Source organism: Littorina saxatilis, linkage group LG2, assembly GCF_037325665.1.
Source record: "Littorina saxatilis isolate snail1 linkage group LG2, US_GU_Lsax_2.0, whole genome shotgun sequence".
NCBI lineage: Eukaryota > Metazoa > Mollusca > Gastropoda > Littorinimorpha > Littorinidae > Littorina > Littorina saxatilis.
The window spans coordinates 86,438,026-86,457,008 of record NC_090246.1 but is presented as its reverse complement, the minus strand read 5'-3'; the positions used below and the strand labels follow the sequence as shown (position 1 = coordinate 86,457,008).

Here is an 18,983-nt window from a genome sequence, read left to right as displayed (position 1 = left end):
CTTCTGTCTGTCTGTCCGTCCATCCGCGACTCACATCAAACTTCAGATCTTGGCTGGCTGTCTGACCGTCTGTCTGTCTGTATCATCTTGACCCTCAACTGAGAGTACGACAAGAAAGGCATTGAGGATAGTAGAAACCTCCCTGCTGACGTGTGTGTGTCTGTCTGCACGGTTGCATATCTACAAATTCGTCTATTCGTTCCGTCTGTCTGTCCGTCCGTCTGCAGCTGACATCAATCTACAGATCTTGGTTTAAACAATGTTTTATTAAATTAAACATGATACAATAATACAACGTTAAACAATAGGGACACGAACTCAAGCGAACGCTTATATTAAGCGCTCTACATAGTAGGAAAATAACACAAATATGATGTCGGACAAGCATTACTTATAAATTGTGGAACTGTCTAGATGAAAAGCATAGTTAAAGGAAATCAGAAAGAATAAGAAAAAGCTAGCAGGAGGAAGAGGGGGGAGGTGGGAGGAAAGAACGGTAGGTACATATAAAAGATGAAGGTGGTTTAGCGCATACAAAAAAGAATATACATAGTACATTACAAACCATAATCCTGTGGCAAATAAGCAGTAGCTCGCTAAATATATATTTGAAAAATGCATATAAAATAAGGGTTGTTGGCATGAATATGGGTACCGAGTCAAATCAACAAAAACGACCAGATTCATGGATAAACGATTGGACACTTTCAAAAATAAGCTTGTTAGTGCAAAGAGAGAGGTTTTCGCTACCATTTAACAATATTTCAACATGTCTGTAATTTACAGGAAGTGCATTTATTGTAGACAGGCGAGCATCTGCGTACAAAGGACAATGTGTCAAATAATGGTCAGCTGTTTCGTTCAGGTAGCCGCAAGCGCACTGTGGGTTTTCCTGTAAGTGGCGTTTACACAGGTCAGAATTCAAATTACTCATGTTTAGGCGCATTCTGCAGTGGTGAATCTCTTCCAGTCTTTTACCACAGTAATAATAGGCAGGTACGTTATAATCAGGAGTAGATAAATAGCGTTTGAAATCGCTGATTGAGTTAGTTGTTTTCATGTTGTCTGGCAAGGTGTTCCACAGGACAGTAGTCCAAGATGGTATAAAAGATCGACGGTATAATTCAGTTTTGCACATGGGGACTCTTCTTTCTAATGGTCTTCTATGATGATAGGGGTTAACATCAGAAGTTAAAGGTGGCAAGAGATGTGATAAGTAATGAGGGCATTTGCCATATACCATCTTGTAATATAAAATCAGTTTGTGTCTGCTCTGTCTTTCTTTTAGGTTACAAAATCCGCTTTCTTTATACAGTTTTTCATGGCTGGTGCCGCGCACACCACCGATTATAGTCCGAATGGCTTCCAAATGTAATTTTTCCAGTGCAGTTGACCAGTACTCGGTGCAGTTGTCCCATAGGATGTCTGCTTAGTCAAAATGTGGAAGAACGAAAGATTTATACATAGTTTCCAGACTTTTACGATTTAATCTATATTTATAATATCTTAAACAATTAATTAATAAGGTGACCTTTTTTACGATGCTTCTCACTTGGAAGTCTGACTTACAATTATTCTGCAAGATTACGCCAAGATGTTTATGTTGGTTCACGTTTTCCAAAACAATATTATAAAAAATGATTGGTTCGGTTGGTATATTATCACGTTTTATGTCTAACAGTTCCGTTTTTGCTTCGTTAAATTTAACTTGCCACTGTTTTGCCCAGGTATTAATTTTATTTAGGTCTGCGTTCAAAATCTGCGCTCGTCTAGTTGGATCTTCTAAGGACATGGACATGCTCGTGTCATCAGCAAACAACTTTATAACAGATTCAGTATCATTCACAATGTCGTTAATATAGATCAGGAATAACAGAGGGCCTAGAACAGAACCTTGTGGAACACCTGCCGGGATACATTTTAATGCAGACTTAGCACCCTTAATAACAACCGCCTGGTGGTGATTTGTAAAATAATCGTGAAACCATTTCAACAATTGTCCTCTAATTCCTACTAGTTCCAGTTTCTATAATAACCCTTTGTGCCAGACTTTTTCAAATACCTTTGACACATCACAAAAAACAGCTTGAGTGGTAATTCCCATATCGTAATTTAAACAGAACTCGTCATAAATAAAAGCCAGTTGACAAATGGTAGAGTCACCAGGAATAAATCCTGACTGTGCCGGTGTTAATATATCATTTCGCTGTAAAAAGGTGTAAACATGGCTGTGGACACAGCGCTCCATTACCTTCCCAACACAACTTAATAATGAAATTGGTCGATAATTGTTACAACAATCTGCTGGGCGGGCTTTGTAAATAGGAGTGACATGAGCCGTCTTCCACAAACTAGGATATATACCTTCTCTAAGGCTTCTATTAAACAAATATGTCAAGGGTTCTGCTATGGCGTCAACAGCAGCAACTAGAAGTCTGTTGTGAATAAGATCCGGACCAGTGGCTTTACCTTTATCAAGGCCTTTAATAACCTCTTTAACCTTGTCGACTGTAAGATAAATCTCATTAAGTTCGCTGTCGAAAAAATCAGTTTGAGGCAAATTGTCGTCTGGCGTTTTAAGAACGGAATTTTGTATGAAAAAATTATTCAGAACGTTAGCTTTATCCTGGTTTGACTGGTAAATCTTGCCTTCAAAATTAATCGGAGGAATTTCATCAACACCAAGTCCTTTCTTGTCCATGAATGACTTTACCAACTGCCACCACTTTTTAGTACCAAAGGAGCCTTGGTCGGAAATGCGTTCGTCTAACTCAATATAAAATTGCTGTCTCGCTTAGCTGCTGTAACAGGATTACGCGTCTGACGATAACTCAGCCAATCTTCTAAAGAGTTACTCGTTTTTGCTCTCAGGTGAGTTTGATCTCTCTCGTCGATTAACTTTAACATTTCTGGGGTAATCCAGAGTGCGTCTTTAGGGCGTACAATAACTTCTTTAACAGGCATGAACTGCTTTGCAACATTCATAAAAGTTCTACTAAAAACATCAATACTATCATTAAACATTTTATTCGTCACCATCTACAGATCTTGTTGAAGAATCAATCCTTTTTAATCAGGGGTCTTGAATTTGAGAGGAGAGCGAATATTTGTCTGGAAATTGCGCGATCCTGAAAGTAGAAATTTGCGTATCTAGTTTGTTATGTGAGCTTAAAGGCCCGGTCTGCCTCAAATGGTTTACAGAACGATTCAAATCTTCTCACGAAAAAAGCAGTTCTAATGGAACACACTTGCAATAGCATTTAACAGCATTAAATGACACAGTTCGTTTTAATGGCTGTTTAGCTTGCGTAAACCACACACCAGATTTCGTGGTTTATCTAACCCCTGAGCCATTGTGAACCCGTGTGATCCATTTTCCTTTTTTTTCACAATTTAGTCGTCCGTTTGTGATTTTAATGCGTCGCTGTATCTGCAATAGCACGTTATTGTGTACCTCTGAATCTAAAACTCAACAAACGGCTGCGAGTCACACGAACTTATTGGCGGCGGTTGGCTTCAAAGAGCAAGCGCTATGCAGAACATTCGTCTGCAACACGACCTTGCGTGACCTAGCAGCTGTTTTCGGGCTACCTTTTTTTAAACTATCAAAACTTCGAGTTGTACTGATCTTGTCTTGATGAAAAAAAAATCTTTTATGATTTAAGAATGTTTGTCTTACAAGCTGTCAATTTATTATTTAGATTTTAAAAGTTAGTTCTAGCGCCAAAACGAGGCGTCTGATTGTGGTACAGACAATCTGGCTGGCCACGCAAAAATAAATTCTTTGGAAAATGCTCGCTCTTTACGGAGGGCACCTAGGATGTTATCAAGCGGTGAGTGTTTAAACGAAAGGGTTTTTGTACTGTATGTAAAAGCCTGACAGTGTCTGTGACCAGAAACTGATGGTTTACGGGAAGCTGAGTGTGCCTTTAAATATGATATTAACAGGAATGTTTAATCGAATAAGAGTGCAAGAAAATTGGGGCTCGGTGTCACTCAGTTTGAAATGAGTCCAGAATTAAGCGCCTCCACAGTCAAATATACAGGTTTCCATGCCTCTTTCCATTTCATTCCCGTCTTAATGTCGTTATGTGATGTTTATGGTAACAAAGAGCCAGGCTTGGCTTTAGAAAGCATTTAATATGGATATTGTGATTCGTGTCAGTTTCCCATTTCTAGCTATGAGCGAGCGATTGAAATGTGTCATATTATTTCTCATGAATATAGATGATTGGAAGAGGAAACTGATTCTGTTTTTTTGTTTGTTTTGTATTTGTTTGTTTTTGCTTTTATTAAGGGATCTCTCTCTCTCTCTCTCTCTCTCTCTCTCTCTCTCTCTCTCTCTCTCTCTCTCTTTCTCTCTCTTTCTCTCTCTCTCTCTCTCTTTCTCTCTCTTTCTTTCTCTCTCTCTCTTTCTCTCTCTTTCTCTCTCTCTCTCTCTCTCTTTCTCTCTCTCTCTCTCTCTCTCTCTCTCTCTCTCTCTCTCTCTCTCTTTCTCACACACACTTACCTTTACCCTGGTCACAGGTGCGAAATAATGTCATTTCCTGTCTGTTAAGAAGGATGAAGATTGTGAGATAATAGGTATTTTATGGCATTGTCATTTTAAGGGGAGATCAAGTTTCATTTCACTCTGGAGAGATTGACAAGTGACACCAAGATTTCTCCCTGAAACTCCACAACACACTGCTTTGTTTGTTATTCTTTTCCCTCTGATTAATTTTTACATTTAGTCAAGTTTTGACTAAATGTTTTAACATAGAGGGGGAATCGAGACGAGGGTCGTGCTGTCTGTCTGTCTGTCTGTCTGTCTGTCTGTCTGTCTGTCTGTCTGTCTGTCTGTTCGTGTGTGTGTGTAGAGCGATTCAGACTAAACTACTGGACCGATCTTTATGAAATTTTACATGAGAGTTCCTGGGTATGAAATCCCCAGACGTTTTTTTCATTTTTTCGATAAATGTCTTTTATGACGTCATATCCGGCTTTTTGTAAAAGTTGAGGCGGCACTGTCACACCTTCATTTTTCAATCAAATTGATTGAAATTTTGGCCAAGCAATCTTCGACAAAGGCCGGACTTCGGTATTGCATTTCAGCATGGAGGCTTACAAATTAATTGATGACTTTGGTCATTAAAAATCTGAAAATTGTAATTAAAATTATTTTTTTATAAAACGAGCCAAAATTACTTTTATTTTATTCTTCATCATGTTCTGATTCCAAAAACATATAAATATGTTATATTCAAATTAAAAACAAGCTCTGAAAATTAAAAATATAAAAATTATGATTATGCCCAGCACGTACTAGGTACGTGGTCATGTTTGGTTTGTCATACGCCCATACACGTACTAGGTGCGTCATTTACATCAGCACTTTTCAGGACATTTGTGAAAACTAAATGGGAGGTAACCACTGTCCAACTTCTTGTAGGGTTTAAACACAGTTCTTTCCCATTGACCGTTCAGATAAGTTAGTACCACGTGGTAAAAACATTTTTAGAAGTTTTTTCCGATCTATAAGATTCAAAATGGCGGCCGAGAGTCGGACATCAACTCGTAGACGTGTTTTCAAATGATACAGTGTTCTGGAAGCTCGACAAGAAGTGATTTATGGATTACCACACAGAAGAATACTGTTATGGGCTGTAATGTGAGTACCTGATGTTTGACACCAGTTTTAGCTGTGTTTTCTGCGGTTTTACTTGCTGCAGTGTTTGTGTGAAAGTTTGGAAACTGTAATTTTTGACAAAAATGGTCATATCAATTTTTACTATAACAATCACAAACAAAGTCCAATGATCATGTGATCACATAATAGCCAAGGGTGTAAGCAAACCACATGCCAAAGATCTAAAAGATATCTCAATAAATGATTGAGCAGTGAACAGATTAGTGAACCTACCGAAGAAAGCGAAATTTGCCCTGGCGCACAGCAATACCAAAATGCTGTTATACTGTGGCAGTGAAGGGGTTAAATTCCTGATTCCAAAAACATATAGATATGCTATGTTTGGATTAAAAACACGCTCAGAAAGTTAAAACAAAGAGAGGTACAGTAAAGCGTGCTATGCAGCACAGCGCAACCGCTACCGTGCTGAACAGGCTCGTCATTTTCACTGCCTTTTGCACTAGCGGCGGACTACTGTCATTGTGAAAAAAATGCAGTGCGTTCAGTTTCATTCTGTGAGTTCCACAGCTTGACTAAATGTAGTAATTTCGCCTTACGCGACTTGTTTTTTTTTCTTTTCTGAGCGGATGTCCTTGTTGTTTAAAAATATTTATTTTTTATTTTTTTAGGGGATGGTGTTGTTGGGTTTAAGTTGTTTTGATGCGGCGGGGGGTTACTTCTTGCAAGTGTACAATATCAGTTGTTCGCAATCATACACCGCCAGAGGTCTTGCCAGGCTATTTACATGGGATAAGAACATCCTTCCGTGGCCACTTGGACGCATACCAAAAATGGACAGTTTGGCTGCTTGCTACCTGTGAAGCATGGGAATTTGTGCAGAATTTGTTTGGCAGATTGACGTAGATATCAGGTTTCAAAAGTATGTAGCCAAAATTAGTTCCCACTGCGCAGAAAGCAACAGTTGATTTGTGGTAATTGTGTCCCAAGTGGAAGGCATCTGTAATCCTACACACAAGCCTTTGTTGAGCTATTGTTATCTACACACTGATCTACTCGGGAAGGAAGATATGCATGGGTGGGATTCCTCCGGTATATTCCGGAAATCCGGATTCGTAATGTCTGTGGCGACGGTTTTTTTGGTTGTTAATTATACAAATCCTTCAGCGTCTGGGGGCCCCCAGACCCCCCCTTAAAATTCCTAAGTCAGCTTACTTATGGAACATACTGACATGATGACTGTTGACGTGACTAAGTCACCCAAATCAGCTTCCTTATGGAACATACTGACATGATGACGTGACTAAGTCACCCAAGTCGGCTTACTTATGGAACATACTGACATTATGACGTGACTAAGTCACCCAAGTCGGCTTCCTTATGGAACATACTGACAATGATGACTGTTGACGTGACTAAGTCACCCAAATCAGCTTCCTTATGGAACATACTGACATGATGACGTGACTAAGTCACCCAAGTCAGCTTCCTTATGGAACATACTGACATGATGACGTGACTAAGTCACCCAAGTCAGCTTCCTTCTGGAACATACTGACATGATGACGTGACTAAGTCACCCAAATCAGCTTCCTTATGGAACATACTGACATGATGACGTGACTAAGTCACCCAAGTCAGCTTACTTATAGAACATACTGACATGATGACTGTGGTAAAGTCACCCAAAGCAGCTTACTAATATGGAACATACGTCTTGACGCACACTGAAGTGAGAGGCTTTCCACAGAATAATCTTTCACTCTCGCAACTTGTCTTCTTGACAAGAAATTATTACCTCCAAACTCTTGTTTAAGGTTGTCATTAATGACCTTATGTGAGACAGTGTGGGATGTGTCAGAGGCGGAACAGAACAGACTAGGTTTTGGCTGACGTTTTACATGTTCTCAGACGTTAAAAAACAAAGTAAAAGAGCGCTCAATACAGGTTTTATGCCCAGGGAAAAATTTTTAAATCCGGTTCTGCAAAGTTGGACAGCATCATAAAACGAGTACTTGTTTTTGACATGAGCAACCTGCGTTTTATAATTTTGTAGGCTTTCTTCCGTGCTTGTGGTTATTGTCTTTTGTTTTAAAGGTCTGTGTCCATGGGCTGGTTTAGAAACTGTGGTAGAGCTGGTTTGGAAACTGTGGTAAGACTAAGAAAGCATTACAAAGGAGATTCAACGTATTTTGATTGATAGGCTTGTGCTGTGGTTCACTCGAATATGTACAGTTGAGCATAAGTAGTGACATCGATGTCAACTGGATCTTTGAGAGAGAAAAAAACTATCTGGCGCTTTCTAGGTTTGTTGAAAATATGCCTTTCCGACACGAATTACATTTCCATGCACTAAGTTAAAGAAACAAAGGTTTTGTTCATGTGTGATGCAATTATTCAAAGTATAAGTCTGGTTTATGTTTTTTGTGTGTTTTTTAAGGCAGCAAAACAGTGTTGTTGTTGTTTGTTTCTTTTTGCTTGTTGTTGTATTTTTGCTGACAAAGTCCCTTATAGTTTTTCAACCTGGCGTTTTAAATGGGTTTATTAACGCTCATTACATAACTCTTTCTGTCGTAACAGCGTTATATTGTATTGTGTGATTGTTTGGTGTGCAGGAGGTGGAAACTGACCAATTTTACCACTTTTTCTTGCCGTCCTTGAGACAAGATGGCTACGACGGCATCTTCTCGCCCAAGTCACGTGCGCGCACCATGACGGAACAGGAACGCAAGCATGTTGACGGATGTGCCATCTTCTACAAGAAAGAAAAGTAAGCCAACTTGAGGCTAGTTTTTGAAGGGGGGGGGGCTTTTTTTTTAAGACAAAGTGGGTGGTTGGGGGGCGGGGATTAACATTTGTTTCATTCAGTGGTCGTAAGTTTCATGAAGTACCTATGGTCTAACGAGCAGTTCCCCAGCCCCTCCTCACATCATCAGTACCAAAGACAGACACACGCAGACACAGAGAGACAAGCACTCAGACATACACACATCCCCTTCTCTCTCTCTTAATTGTGATAGTCTTTCATGACAACTCATATTTGAAGATAATAATACTATAGCTAAGTCGTGCGCCTATGGACACAGAAATACTGATTAATTCAAATAACTTTACTAATGACTTTCTGTTGCTTCAGGTTTCGGTTGGTTGAGGAGAAGCTGGTTGAGTTCAACCAGGTGGCGATGGCCAACGCGGACGGCAGCGACGACATGCTCAACCGTGTGATGACGAAGGACAACATCGGCCTCTGTGCCCTGCTGGAGACCAAACCACCCATCTTTGATCACGGTCAGTGTGTGTGTGTTTGTGTGTGTGTCTCTCTCTCTCTCTCTCTCTCTCTCTCTCTCTCTCTCTCTCTCTCTCTCTCTCTCTCTCTCTCTCTCTCTCTCTCTCTCTCTCTCTCTCTCTCTCTCTCTCTGTTGGAGAGTAAGTTTCCATATTTTTGACCATGGTCAGTGAGAGTATGTGTGAGGAGGAGGGGGATGTTTGTTTGTAGCATATTATGGTTATGTTGGTTGCCTCTCTCCCTCTCTCTTTCTCTCTCTCTCTCTTTCTCTCTCTTTCTCTCTTTCTCTCTCTCTCGCTCTCTCTCTCTCTTTCTCTCTCTCTCTCTCTCTCTCTTTTTTTTTTCTCTCACACAGACGCACACACACACACACACACACACACACACACACACACACACACACACACACACACACACACACACACACACACACACACACACACACACACACACACACACACAAATCGCAAATCGGACAGGGGAGGGGTAGAAAGAAAATGTATATGAGGAAAAAGTCTGAAGGAGCAGCTTGTTTCCACTAATTGGTACAAGCCTGAGGCTGGTATTTCCACTAATGACTCCCTGGCTGCTAGACACGTAAACAGGCTGCTTTTGATCAGCCATTTCTATTTTGGTTTGGAAAGGATAATCAATTGCTTAACAAACAATAAAAAGAAAAGTTGTGCAATACACTCTTCAAAAAAAGTTAAGGATCGGTTGAAAAAACGGATCTAATTATAAAAAATTGCCAAAAAATTAAACACCGACATAATAATTAAAAGATTCATGTGTTTGAATTAACAAATGAACAATGAGTCTTGACCTAGAATTTTGTTTGGCAGGCAGAGTTATTTCCCTTTGTGGGACTTCTCAAAAGCTTCTGCATTTTGGAAGAAAAAAGGGTGTTTTTTATAGCCCCATGAAATTTGCGGAACGCATGCCAGGGCAAAAGGTTGTGATGCACGTGCTACAACAGGTCCTGGCTATGAACATCGCTCACCAGCTTGTGTTTAAAGGTTGACACGCTGACACGATTATGCACAGTAGCAACATGCCCCCACGAAGAAAACTGAGCGATTTGGATAGAGGAAGGGCAATAGGATGGCTACAAGACAGTGTTGCTGCCAGGCAAGTGGCCCAGAGGCTTGCAGTGGCTCCCTCTGTCATCATCAGACTAAAACAGAGATTCCACGCAACTGGAAGAGTGCAGGAGCGACAACGTTATGGTCGGCCCAGAGTCACCACACAAAGAGAGGATCGCTTTATTCAGAGGCAGGCCATGCAACAAAGAATGGCTACGGCAGACAACATTAGGCAACGCCTACAAGCTACCACCAACACTGTTGTTGGTGGTCAGACGATTCGAAACCGCTTACACAACTTTGGCTTGCGTGCAAGGCGTCCAGTCCGAGGAACAACCCTGACTGCTAATCACCGAGCAGCTCGCCGAGCCTGGTACACTCAACATGTGAGGTGGCAAAGTCAGCAATGGGCTCAGGTGTTGTTTACAGATGAGTCCCGCTTTTGCTTGGAACCTGCTGATGGTCGCATCATAGTGTGGAGGCGTCGCGGAGAGCGCTTCGCAGAAGGCGCTGTTCTGGAACGACAGCGTTTTGGCGGAGGCTCTGTGATGGTCTGGTGAGGGATCAGCACACGTCTAAGGACACCTCTGTACCATGTAGTGGGCAACTTGACCGGTGTCCGCTACCAGAATGAGATCCTGCAACCCCTGGTCGTTACAGCCCTCCAAGTGATCGGCCCTCGTGCAATTCTTCAGGATGACAACGCACCTCCCCATCGCTCTGCAGCTGTAAACACCTTCATCCAGCAGGCCAGGGTCAACAGGATGCTGTGGCCAGCCAACAGCCCGGACCTGAACCCCATAGAGCACATATGGGACGAGCTTTGTCTCGGGTACAGCAACATCACCCTCCTCCTGCCAATCTGGGTCAACTGCTGCAATGGCTCCAGCAGGAGTGGAATGGAGTTCCCAGAGCATTCATATGCAACCTGATCCACTCCATGCGCCAACGATGTGTTGAATGCCTGGCACACAACGGAGGGCACACGCGTTATTGACACTGATTCACACTGTTGTGAATTCCATTTTCGAGGGTTGTCACATTTGACACACTCCAGCTAAATTGTCGCTGCCATGTTCGATCTTTGCTTTGTTTGTCATTACTCCTTGGTTGTTCAATTATATAATTTTTTTAAAAAAGAAAGAATTCGGTCTTGTCTGTTTTGTGTGGCGTGCTTGTAAAAAAGTGATCCTTAACTTTTTTGAAGAGTGTATATTTCTTGCGCATATAATACGGAAACTATTCAGTTCTATAAACTCTTAAGAGTGTCGATGAGATCACCCAGCTGCAACGGAGCATATGTCAATCACTGGGAGCTACCTTCAGGCAGGTTCTGCTACAGTTACAGCCATAGCATTCATTATAATTCTGGCACAAATTCCCTTCTACTGAGGACGTCAGAATTTTGAATGCAGTAAACTGATGGACTGAGTGATAATGTATAATGATATGGTTTAAAAAATTAAAAAAAAAAAAAAAGGTTTTGTGAGCCTTTCAGTGCAAATAGTTGGTCTCACTATCCCAGATCTGCCAGACCATCCCAGATCTGCCAGACCATCCCAGATCTGCCAGACCATCCCTCCACTTAGACACATACCAACAGTCAACATCCTCACTGCTTCCTATGCAGAGTTGCATTTATTAGGAATGAAAAGTGACTACGCTGAGCCTGATGTGTTATGGGACAATTGTACCGAAGCCTTGTCAAAAACACTTGAAAAATTACACCTTGAAGCATTACGTGTTATAATTGGCGGTGTGCGGGGAACAAGCCATGATAAGATTTACAAAGAAAGTGGTTTTTGTAGTTTAAAGGAACGCTGAAAACGACAAATTAATTTTATTTCACAAAATGGTTCATGGTAAATGTCCACAATATTTAATTAACCTCTTGCCACCACTAGTCTCTTCACTAAATCCCTACCACAGAAGACGACCATTCGAAAGATTCGTACCAGCACATAGGACAGACATATTCCGAACATCCTTCATTCCATTCTCCACAGTTTTATGGAATAATTTGCCTGATGTGATTAAAACAACAAATTCAATAAGCGAGTTTAAGCATTATTTACAAAGTCCTGATCATACTAGTGTACCAGCTTATTATTATTTTGGAAAACGACAGACAGAAGTTCAACACTGCAGAATGCGTTTAAATATTAGTAACCTTAATTCAGACTTGTGTACACGCCATCTAAAAGATAACGCACAGTGTGTTTGTGGTGATCCAAATGAAACAGCCGAACATTATTTATTAAACTGCACTTTGTATAAGAACACAAGAATGTATGAATGACAAAGAACAAATGTTTATTTTTGAATGTTTTATGTATGTTTTATTACGGACACAAAAGCTCAGCAATGCAATTTCTCTTTTAGAGATTAATAAAGTTTATTGTATTGTATTGTATTGTATTGTATCCAGATGCTCGTCTGACAACAATCAATTCGTTGCCTGTTCACTTCAGACGCATGGAAATATTATTAAAAGGTAGCGAGCAATATTCTGTTCGTAATAACATATTGATATTTGAGTCTGTCCAATCGTTTATTGTTAAATCTGGTCGACTCGATATAACCTTCGTGGTTGAAAACGACGTTAAACACCAAATAAACAAACAAACAAATCTGGTCGACTGATTTGATGGATGTGTTCACGCATTGATAGTGTATATGTGTGTGGGCAGGCGTATGTGTACCTCCACACTGCCTCTCTCTGTGTTATCGTATTTGATTACATAAGCAGCGTATAAGTAATGATTATTATCGTTTGTCTCGTATTTTATATGTTAACGAATTACTGCCTTCCATAAAAAATTGTTACATTTACTTGAATTTACATGTTGCATGTCTTAGACTTGATGCTCTCTTCCTATGCGCTTTCGTCCTAGTCTCTCCTTGTGGTTGTTAGTACTTTCTTCCCCCTCCCCCTCCCTTTTCTTTTTTCTCTTCTGTAGATTCTTTTGTTCCTATTTAGTTCCCCATCATTCTTTCAATTTGTTCTTCTGGTTTATTGTTGTTATGTCCATCATTACGAAAATGTGTGTAATTTAGTATTGTTCTGGTCACGTGATATAAGCATTTGCTTGAGTGCGTGTCCTAGCTGTGTGTTTCGAACTGTTCATGCGAAGAAATTCTGAATAAAATTTGTTTAAACCAAAAGTGACCAGGAGATACATGTTGCAGGATTTCAACAGCGTTCTGAAAAGCTGGTCAGCTCTGGAACATACAGGGACCAGGCTTGACAAATTGCACACACATTCAGTGGACTCCACTCCTACGTGACCTTGGCAGCTCAGAATAACTGCAGTGTCCACTCTCTCCCGCATCCCACATGTTTACATGCAAGTCCACGAAATCTGATTTAAAGGGGCAGCCACGCAAACAAACCGTACTGGTCACTAAACTGCGAGATGATCGAATACTTTGTTCCATGAACGAGTGATCTGACCGAATATATATAAATAAACAAATAAAATGATAAATGTGCTACAGTGTATTATTTATCAATATATCATATCGTCATGCCTTGAAACAGAGTTCTGACCGACTATTCTTCCACACAAAACTGTCTTTTTAAGTCAAATGTGACGACTGATTACCAGGTCTTTGTCAGAACTGTTTTCAATAAAACAAGGGTCATTTCTTCCCGACAAACCGTCAAGACCTCCTCCCCCTCCCCTCCCATTTCCTAGCCTCTACGAAATGCGGGGAAAAACCCTGCCTCTCCATTGTCAAATACTAAAGCTACTAGAAATTTAGAACAGCATGTTTCTCTTATTGTAAATGGCCCGGATATAGCACTGAGGAACCCACACCAAGGTGGTGACAGTTCCTACAATACTCGAGGTCTGCCAAAACAAGTCATTGTTGCCACAGCTATTTAGCACTGGTCAGTCAACGGGCAAAACACACACTGAAATAGAAACACACACGAGCAAAAAACAACACCTTCTTTAAACCAGGGACCTATATTTAGAGGGAAAACCAAAGACCTCCAAATGCAGAGTCATTTGTTTAAACGGGAATGGCGCTGCTACTACATGTATGCAAGCAGTGGGCAGAATAAACACCAACATAGCCCACTCGGGATCAGCTCGTTACTCCCCCGGCTCGTTACTCCCCCTTTGGGTTGGGGTTAGGGTTAGTAAGAAGCCGGGGGAGTAACGAGCCGGGGTAGTAACGGGGAGTAACAAGATGCTCCCGCCCACTCCGAGTGGAACCTGCAAATAAGAACAGAGAAAGCGTGCCATTTTCTAACAGCAAGTCATCATTCACGTCTCTCCTCTGTACAGTGGACCCCCCCCCCCCCCCCCCCCCCCCCTTTCATACCACCTCCTCCCCCGAATTTAAAACCACCTCCCATTTTGGAACCTGGTTTCATAGATGTTTTGTTCATAACCTCTAGATTTGCCTCCATTTTAAGACTCCCTCCTTTCTAAGATCGCATTTTCTCAGATTTGTTTGAGGTCTTAAGGTTCCTCTGTACAACCCCATGTGTTTCAAGGAGTCTTCGTCTGTCTGACTCCCTTGCTGCTAGCTGCTGTAGATAATGGATACCTTTATTTTCGTTTCTGCATGTCCACCCACATGTCATGTAGGTAAAAGGAGAAACTGTTCTTCGTCTGACATGATCGATTTGCTGGGAACTGTTGCACTTGCGAGCAGGCAAATTATAGAGTGTGTGTTTGTGTGTGTGTTTGTGCGTGTGTGTTTGTGTGAGTGTTTGTGTGTGTGTTTGTTTGTGGGAGTGTGTTTCTTTTTTAGTGTTTATGCGCAGGTATGTGCTTGTTATGTCGGTGTTGGGTTTCAGTTTGTAATGATGTCATGAATTGGATTTTGAACCCAGAGGGCTTTGTTCAATATCAGACGAAAGGGGTATTGGTGTTAGGTTATATCAGCAAAACATTGAAACTTTCTCTTTAAACTTTTGTTTACATCTAATATTTGAATCAGGTTACATCAGTGATTGGATGGAAACTGATCACTTTGAATTAATTCAAGCATCCCCTGAAATTCTGTGTGTGTGTGTGCTGACGTCTCTCTCTCTCTCTCTCTCTCTCTCTCTCTCTCTCTCTCTCTCTTTCTCTTTCTCTCTCTCTCTCTCTCTCTCTCTCTCTCTCTCTCTCTCTCTAATTGTGTGTCTATGCGTCCCAAGGACAGATTGTAAGAAAAGGGATAGCCTTAAATCTTAATCCTTGTTAAATAAAGTTCAATTCAATTCAATTCTCTCCTCCCCCCCCCCCCCCCCTTCTCTCTCTCTCTCTCTCTCTCTCTCTCTCTCTCTCTCTCTCTCTCTCTCTCTCTCTCTCTCTCTCTCTCTCTCTCTCTCTCTCTCTCTCTCTCTCTCTCTCTCTCTCTCTCGACTTTGGTGGTAGGTTTTTTTTTTTTGGTTTTTTTTTTTTTTTGGTGGGGGGGGGGGGGGGGGGGGGTTATGATTATTCTTGATAAAAATGTCATGCAGACATTTTGTACCCATGCCTTTAAGCTTGGCCATGTCATTTACTTGTCACTTATTTCAATCACTTAACTAGAGTAGTTTTGTTTGTTTTGGTTTTATTTTTTCTCTCAAACACCTCCCCTTAAGCCCTGGATCAAAATAGAACTCCCTGATAACGCTGACTAGTAAAGCAAAAAACTGTCATACACACAATGCTTATTAATTCATTATTCAGAGTGGTGACATCATTGAAGAATAATATTGTGTGTTGGGAAGGCCATGACCAATTGGGATGACCATATGGTTTTCTTCTTTCCCGTGGACCGGTATGCCCCATGAGATTGAACATTTCTAGGGGGTGAAGGAATGGTCAGGATGGAGGGGAGGAAAACCATTGATTTTTTGTTTTGTTTTGGCTTGGCATAATTAAGTTTTAGAGGATTGGTCAAATTTAGCACAATGAGAATTTGTTAACCTTCTCTTGCCAACTGGATGCCTGTCAAATACATGTAAAGATGAAAACTCTGAATCCACAGTGTCTCTGCACTCATAAGACATTGGTACAACACATAGAAATCTCTTTCATTTATGAAAATATTGGCTGTGTGAGTCACAGAGATATTATGAAAATATTGGCTGTGTGAGTCACAGAGATAGGCTATCTCTCTCTCTCTCTATCTCTCTCTCTCTGTCTCTGACGCAAGACACATACATGCACATTTTCAGAAGGATAAAAGGCACACACACATTGCTCAAACGTGTGTGTGCCTTTTATCCTTCTGAAAATGTGCATGTATGTGTCTTGCGTCAACTTGGTGTGATAAGAATACATTCTCGTGTATTACTCCTTCTAGTATCTAAGATAGTATTACTGCATTTTATATTGGCATGGTGATTCCTTCATAATCTAAGATGGTATATATTAGGTCATGAACGGGTTTTTTTTATTTTTTTTATTTTTTTTTTTTTTAAACTTTGCTACCTGATCCTTTTATTTGGTTAGTGTGTCGTGTTATGTTGGCTTGCCTTATAAGTTAGTTGATCTTCTGTGTGTGTGTGCGTGTGCGTGTGCGTGTATATATATGTGTGTGTGTGTGTTCTGATAATGTATGGTTGTATATCTGTATATCACATGTCGATAAAAAATGATCTTATTCTTATATTACTATTATTGCGTGTGTCTGCGTTTCATCATAAAAAGTTTGTTCCTATGTATTCCCATTTCGATTATAACCATTTTGCTTAGATCAGGACTAGCTGTAAGAAAGGTCCTACGGACCTAATGCTATCTTTCCTGTAATAAAGTTCAATGTTTCAATGTTTCAATGTTTCAATGTCTCTCTCTCTCTCTCTCTCTTTCTCTCTTTATCCTTGTAAAATAAAATTTAGTTCTCTGTAAAATACAAATATAATTCAGTTCTGTCCCTCTCTCTCTCTCTTTCCTCTCTCTTCCTCTCTTTCTCCCTCTCTTTCTCCCTCTCCTTTCTCTGTGTCTCTGTCTCTCTCTCTCTTTCTCTCTCTCTCCCTCCCCTCCCTCCCTCCCCCCCCCCCTCCCTACCCCCCCCCCCCCCCCCCCCCCCCATATTACAGTTACATAATAACTGCCTGCTGTTACAGTGAAGAGCAGAGTTTTTATCACTGCTGGCACCCAGCTCATTGTCCCTTTCCTGTTAAAAGTCATGGCATTGGGATCACCGTAAATTCCTGGCATGAATAACTCAACTTCATCCGGCACAAAATTACCATGGCATGGGGGCGCACATTTGCAAACAAATAGGTTTGTTTGGAGATAATGGCAGGAGATAAGGTACTTCACTTGGAGTTTTTTTGTAGGTTGAAATAAGTTTTGAAAGGAAGTCAGTCTTCAGGAGGCTGTATTAGTGACTATAAGCTATACTTTGAGAGCTTGAAATGATCCGTTGCTTTTTTCTGCATATGTACTGAGATTTAGTAGAATCTAAAGAACAAAAATACTCGTTTGAGGTAGATGCTTTGGATGCACAACCCATAGCCTCTTGTTAAACATGACGAAAATGCTGGGGAAAATGCTGCGGCTGCCATTGTCTGGAATTCTCTCCCTTCCTCCGTTCGCCATTCTGCTTCTAAGGACTCTTTCCGCAGTTCCCTTAAAACGCACCTTTTTCGCGAATCCTTGTAAATTGTCCTTGCCATCTTTATAGACTGTTAGAGGTGAAGTTAGATTTGTTGTTTGAATGTGTCTTTTTTGTATAGTTGCTTCAGCTTTGATTGAGCTATAGGGTTCTGTATGAAATTTGCATTTAGTCTTTCTTTTTCTTGCTGAGTGTATGTACAGTCCAGAGAGGAGACGGACATGGTGTGAGCTTGTCCAGGGGGGTATATGAACATCTCAGTGGCAGGGGGATGGAAGCACTTGTTAATGAGTGGGAGTGTGTATGCGCGTGGTGTGCACGAGGATGTATGCACGTGAGTGATATTTGTAAATGTGTATTATTATAATATCATCTTTGTATTTATATTATTGAAATTGTTATATCTCGATGTACAGCGCTAAGAGCATAGTTAAATTTGTGAAGCGGCGCTATATAAGCTATCTTTATTATTATTATTATTATAGTTAGACCCAAAACTGTCAGATACAATCAAAACAAAACAAAACCGAACTTCCCTTTGTTTATCAAATCTGTCAGATACAATGTTACTGTGTAGGACCCTTGACTTGTTAGTCTTGTCATTCATCTAGGCCCTTAGTTCTGTCAGGCATGATGTATTCTCCAGTGTAATATGCATTGGGATCTACCTTCAGGCAGGTTCTGCTACAGTTACAGGTTTCAGTTCAACCCTTGTCCCCCGAGAAAGCCGCGGGGGAAAAACAGTCATACCTGTAAAAAGCCACTCGTGCACACACACACAAAAACATGGGAGTTTCAGCCCGTGTGTGTGTGTGTTAGTCTTGTCATTCATCTAGGCTCTAGTACTGTCAAGCATGATGTGTTCTTGACTTTGTGGTGTATGTATGGCAAGGTTTCAGTTCAACCCTTGCACTGCTTCTTCTTTCACGTTCACTTTTTCACACGTCCACTCCCATGGCACATAAAAATGCAGCTGACTTCTTCAGGGCCGCCAGGTCGCCAAACACCATTGCACTGTGGAAGCTAATGTCTCTCTCTTTTCATGTGTGTTTTCAGGCCTGAGCTTGCCGGACCCCTTGACGCGACAGCTGATCCTGGTGGCCACGGCTCACATCCACTGGGACCCCGAGTTCAGCGACGTCAAGATGGTGCAGACCATGATGCTCATGTGGGAGCTGCAGAAGTTAATGGAGGAGGCCACGCACAAGTACCACCTGCCCTACCCCGGCCCCCTCAACTGTAACTCCATCCCCTTCGTCTTCTGTGGAGATCTCAACTCTCTGCCCGACTCCGGTGAGTGTTTGGCTTGCTTGCTGTGCCTCAAGTTTGTTTGTTCGTTCATGGGCTGAAACTCTCACGGCTTTTAGGTGTATGACCGTTTTTACCCCGCCATTAAGGCAGCCATACGCCGTTTTTGGAGGAAGCATGCTGGGTA

At 41.2% G+C, this 18,983-nt stretch overlaps 1 protein-coding gene across 1 annotated transcript in view; it reads left to right on the top strand.

The window, feature by feature from the left end:
- LOC138960009 (uncharacterized) overlaps positions 1-18,983 on the top strand; it is a gene marked incomplete in the record, with an annotated part of 74,958 nt that overhangs the window by 48,332 nt on the left and 7,643 nt on the right. The window contains 3 exon segments of the mRNA XM_070331727.1: positions 8,242-8,396; positions 8,763-8,914; positions 18,605-18,841. Coding sequence (XP_070187828.1) covers positions 8,242-8,396; positions 8,763-8,914; positions 18,605-18,841 — 544 coding nt within the window.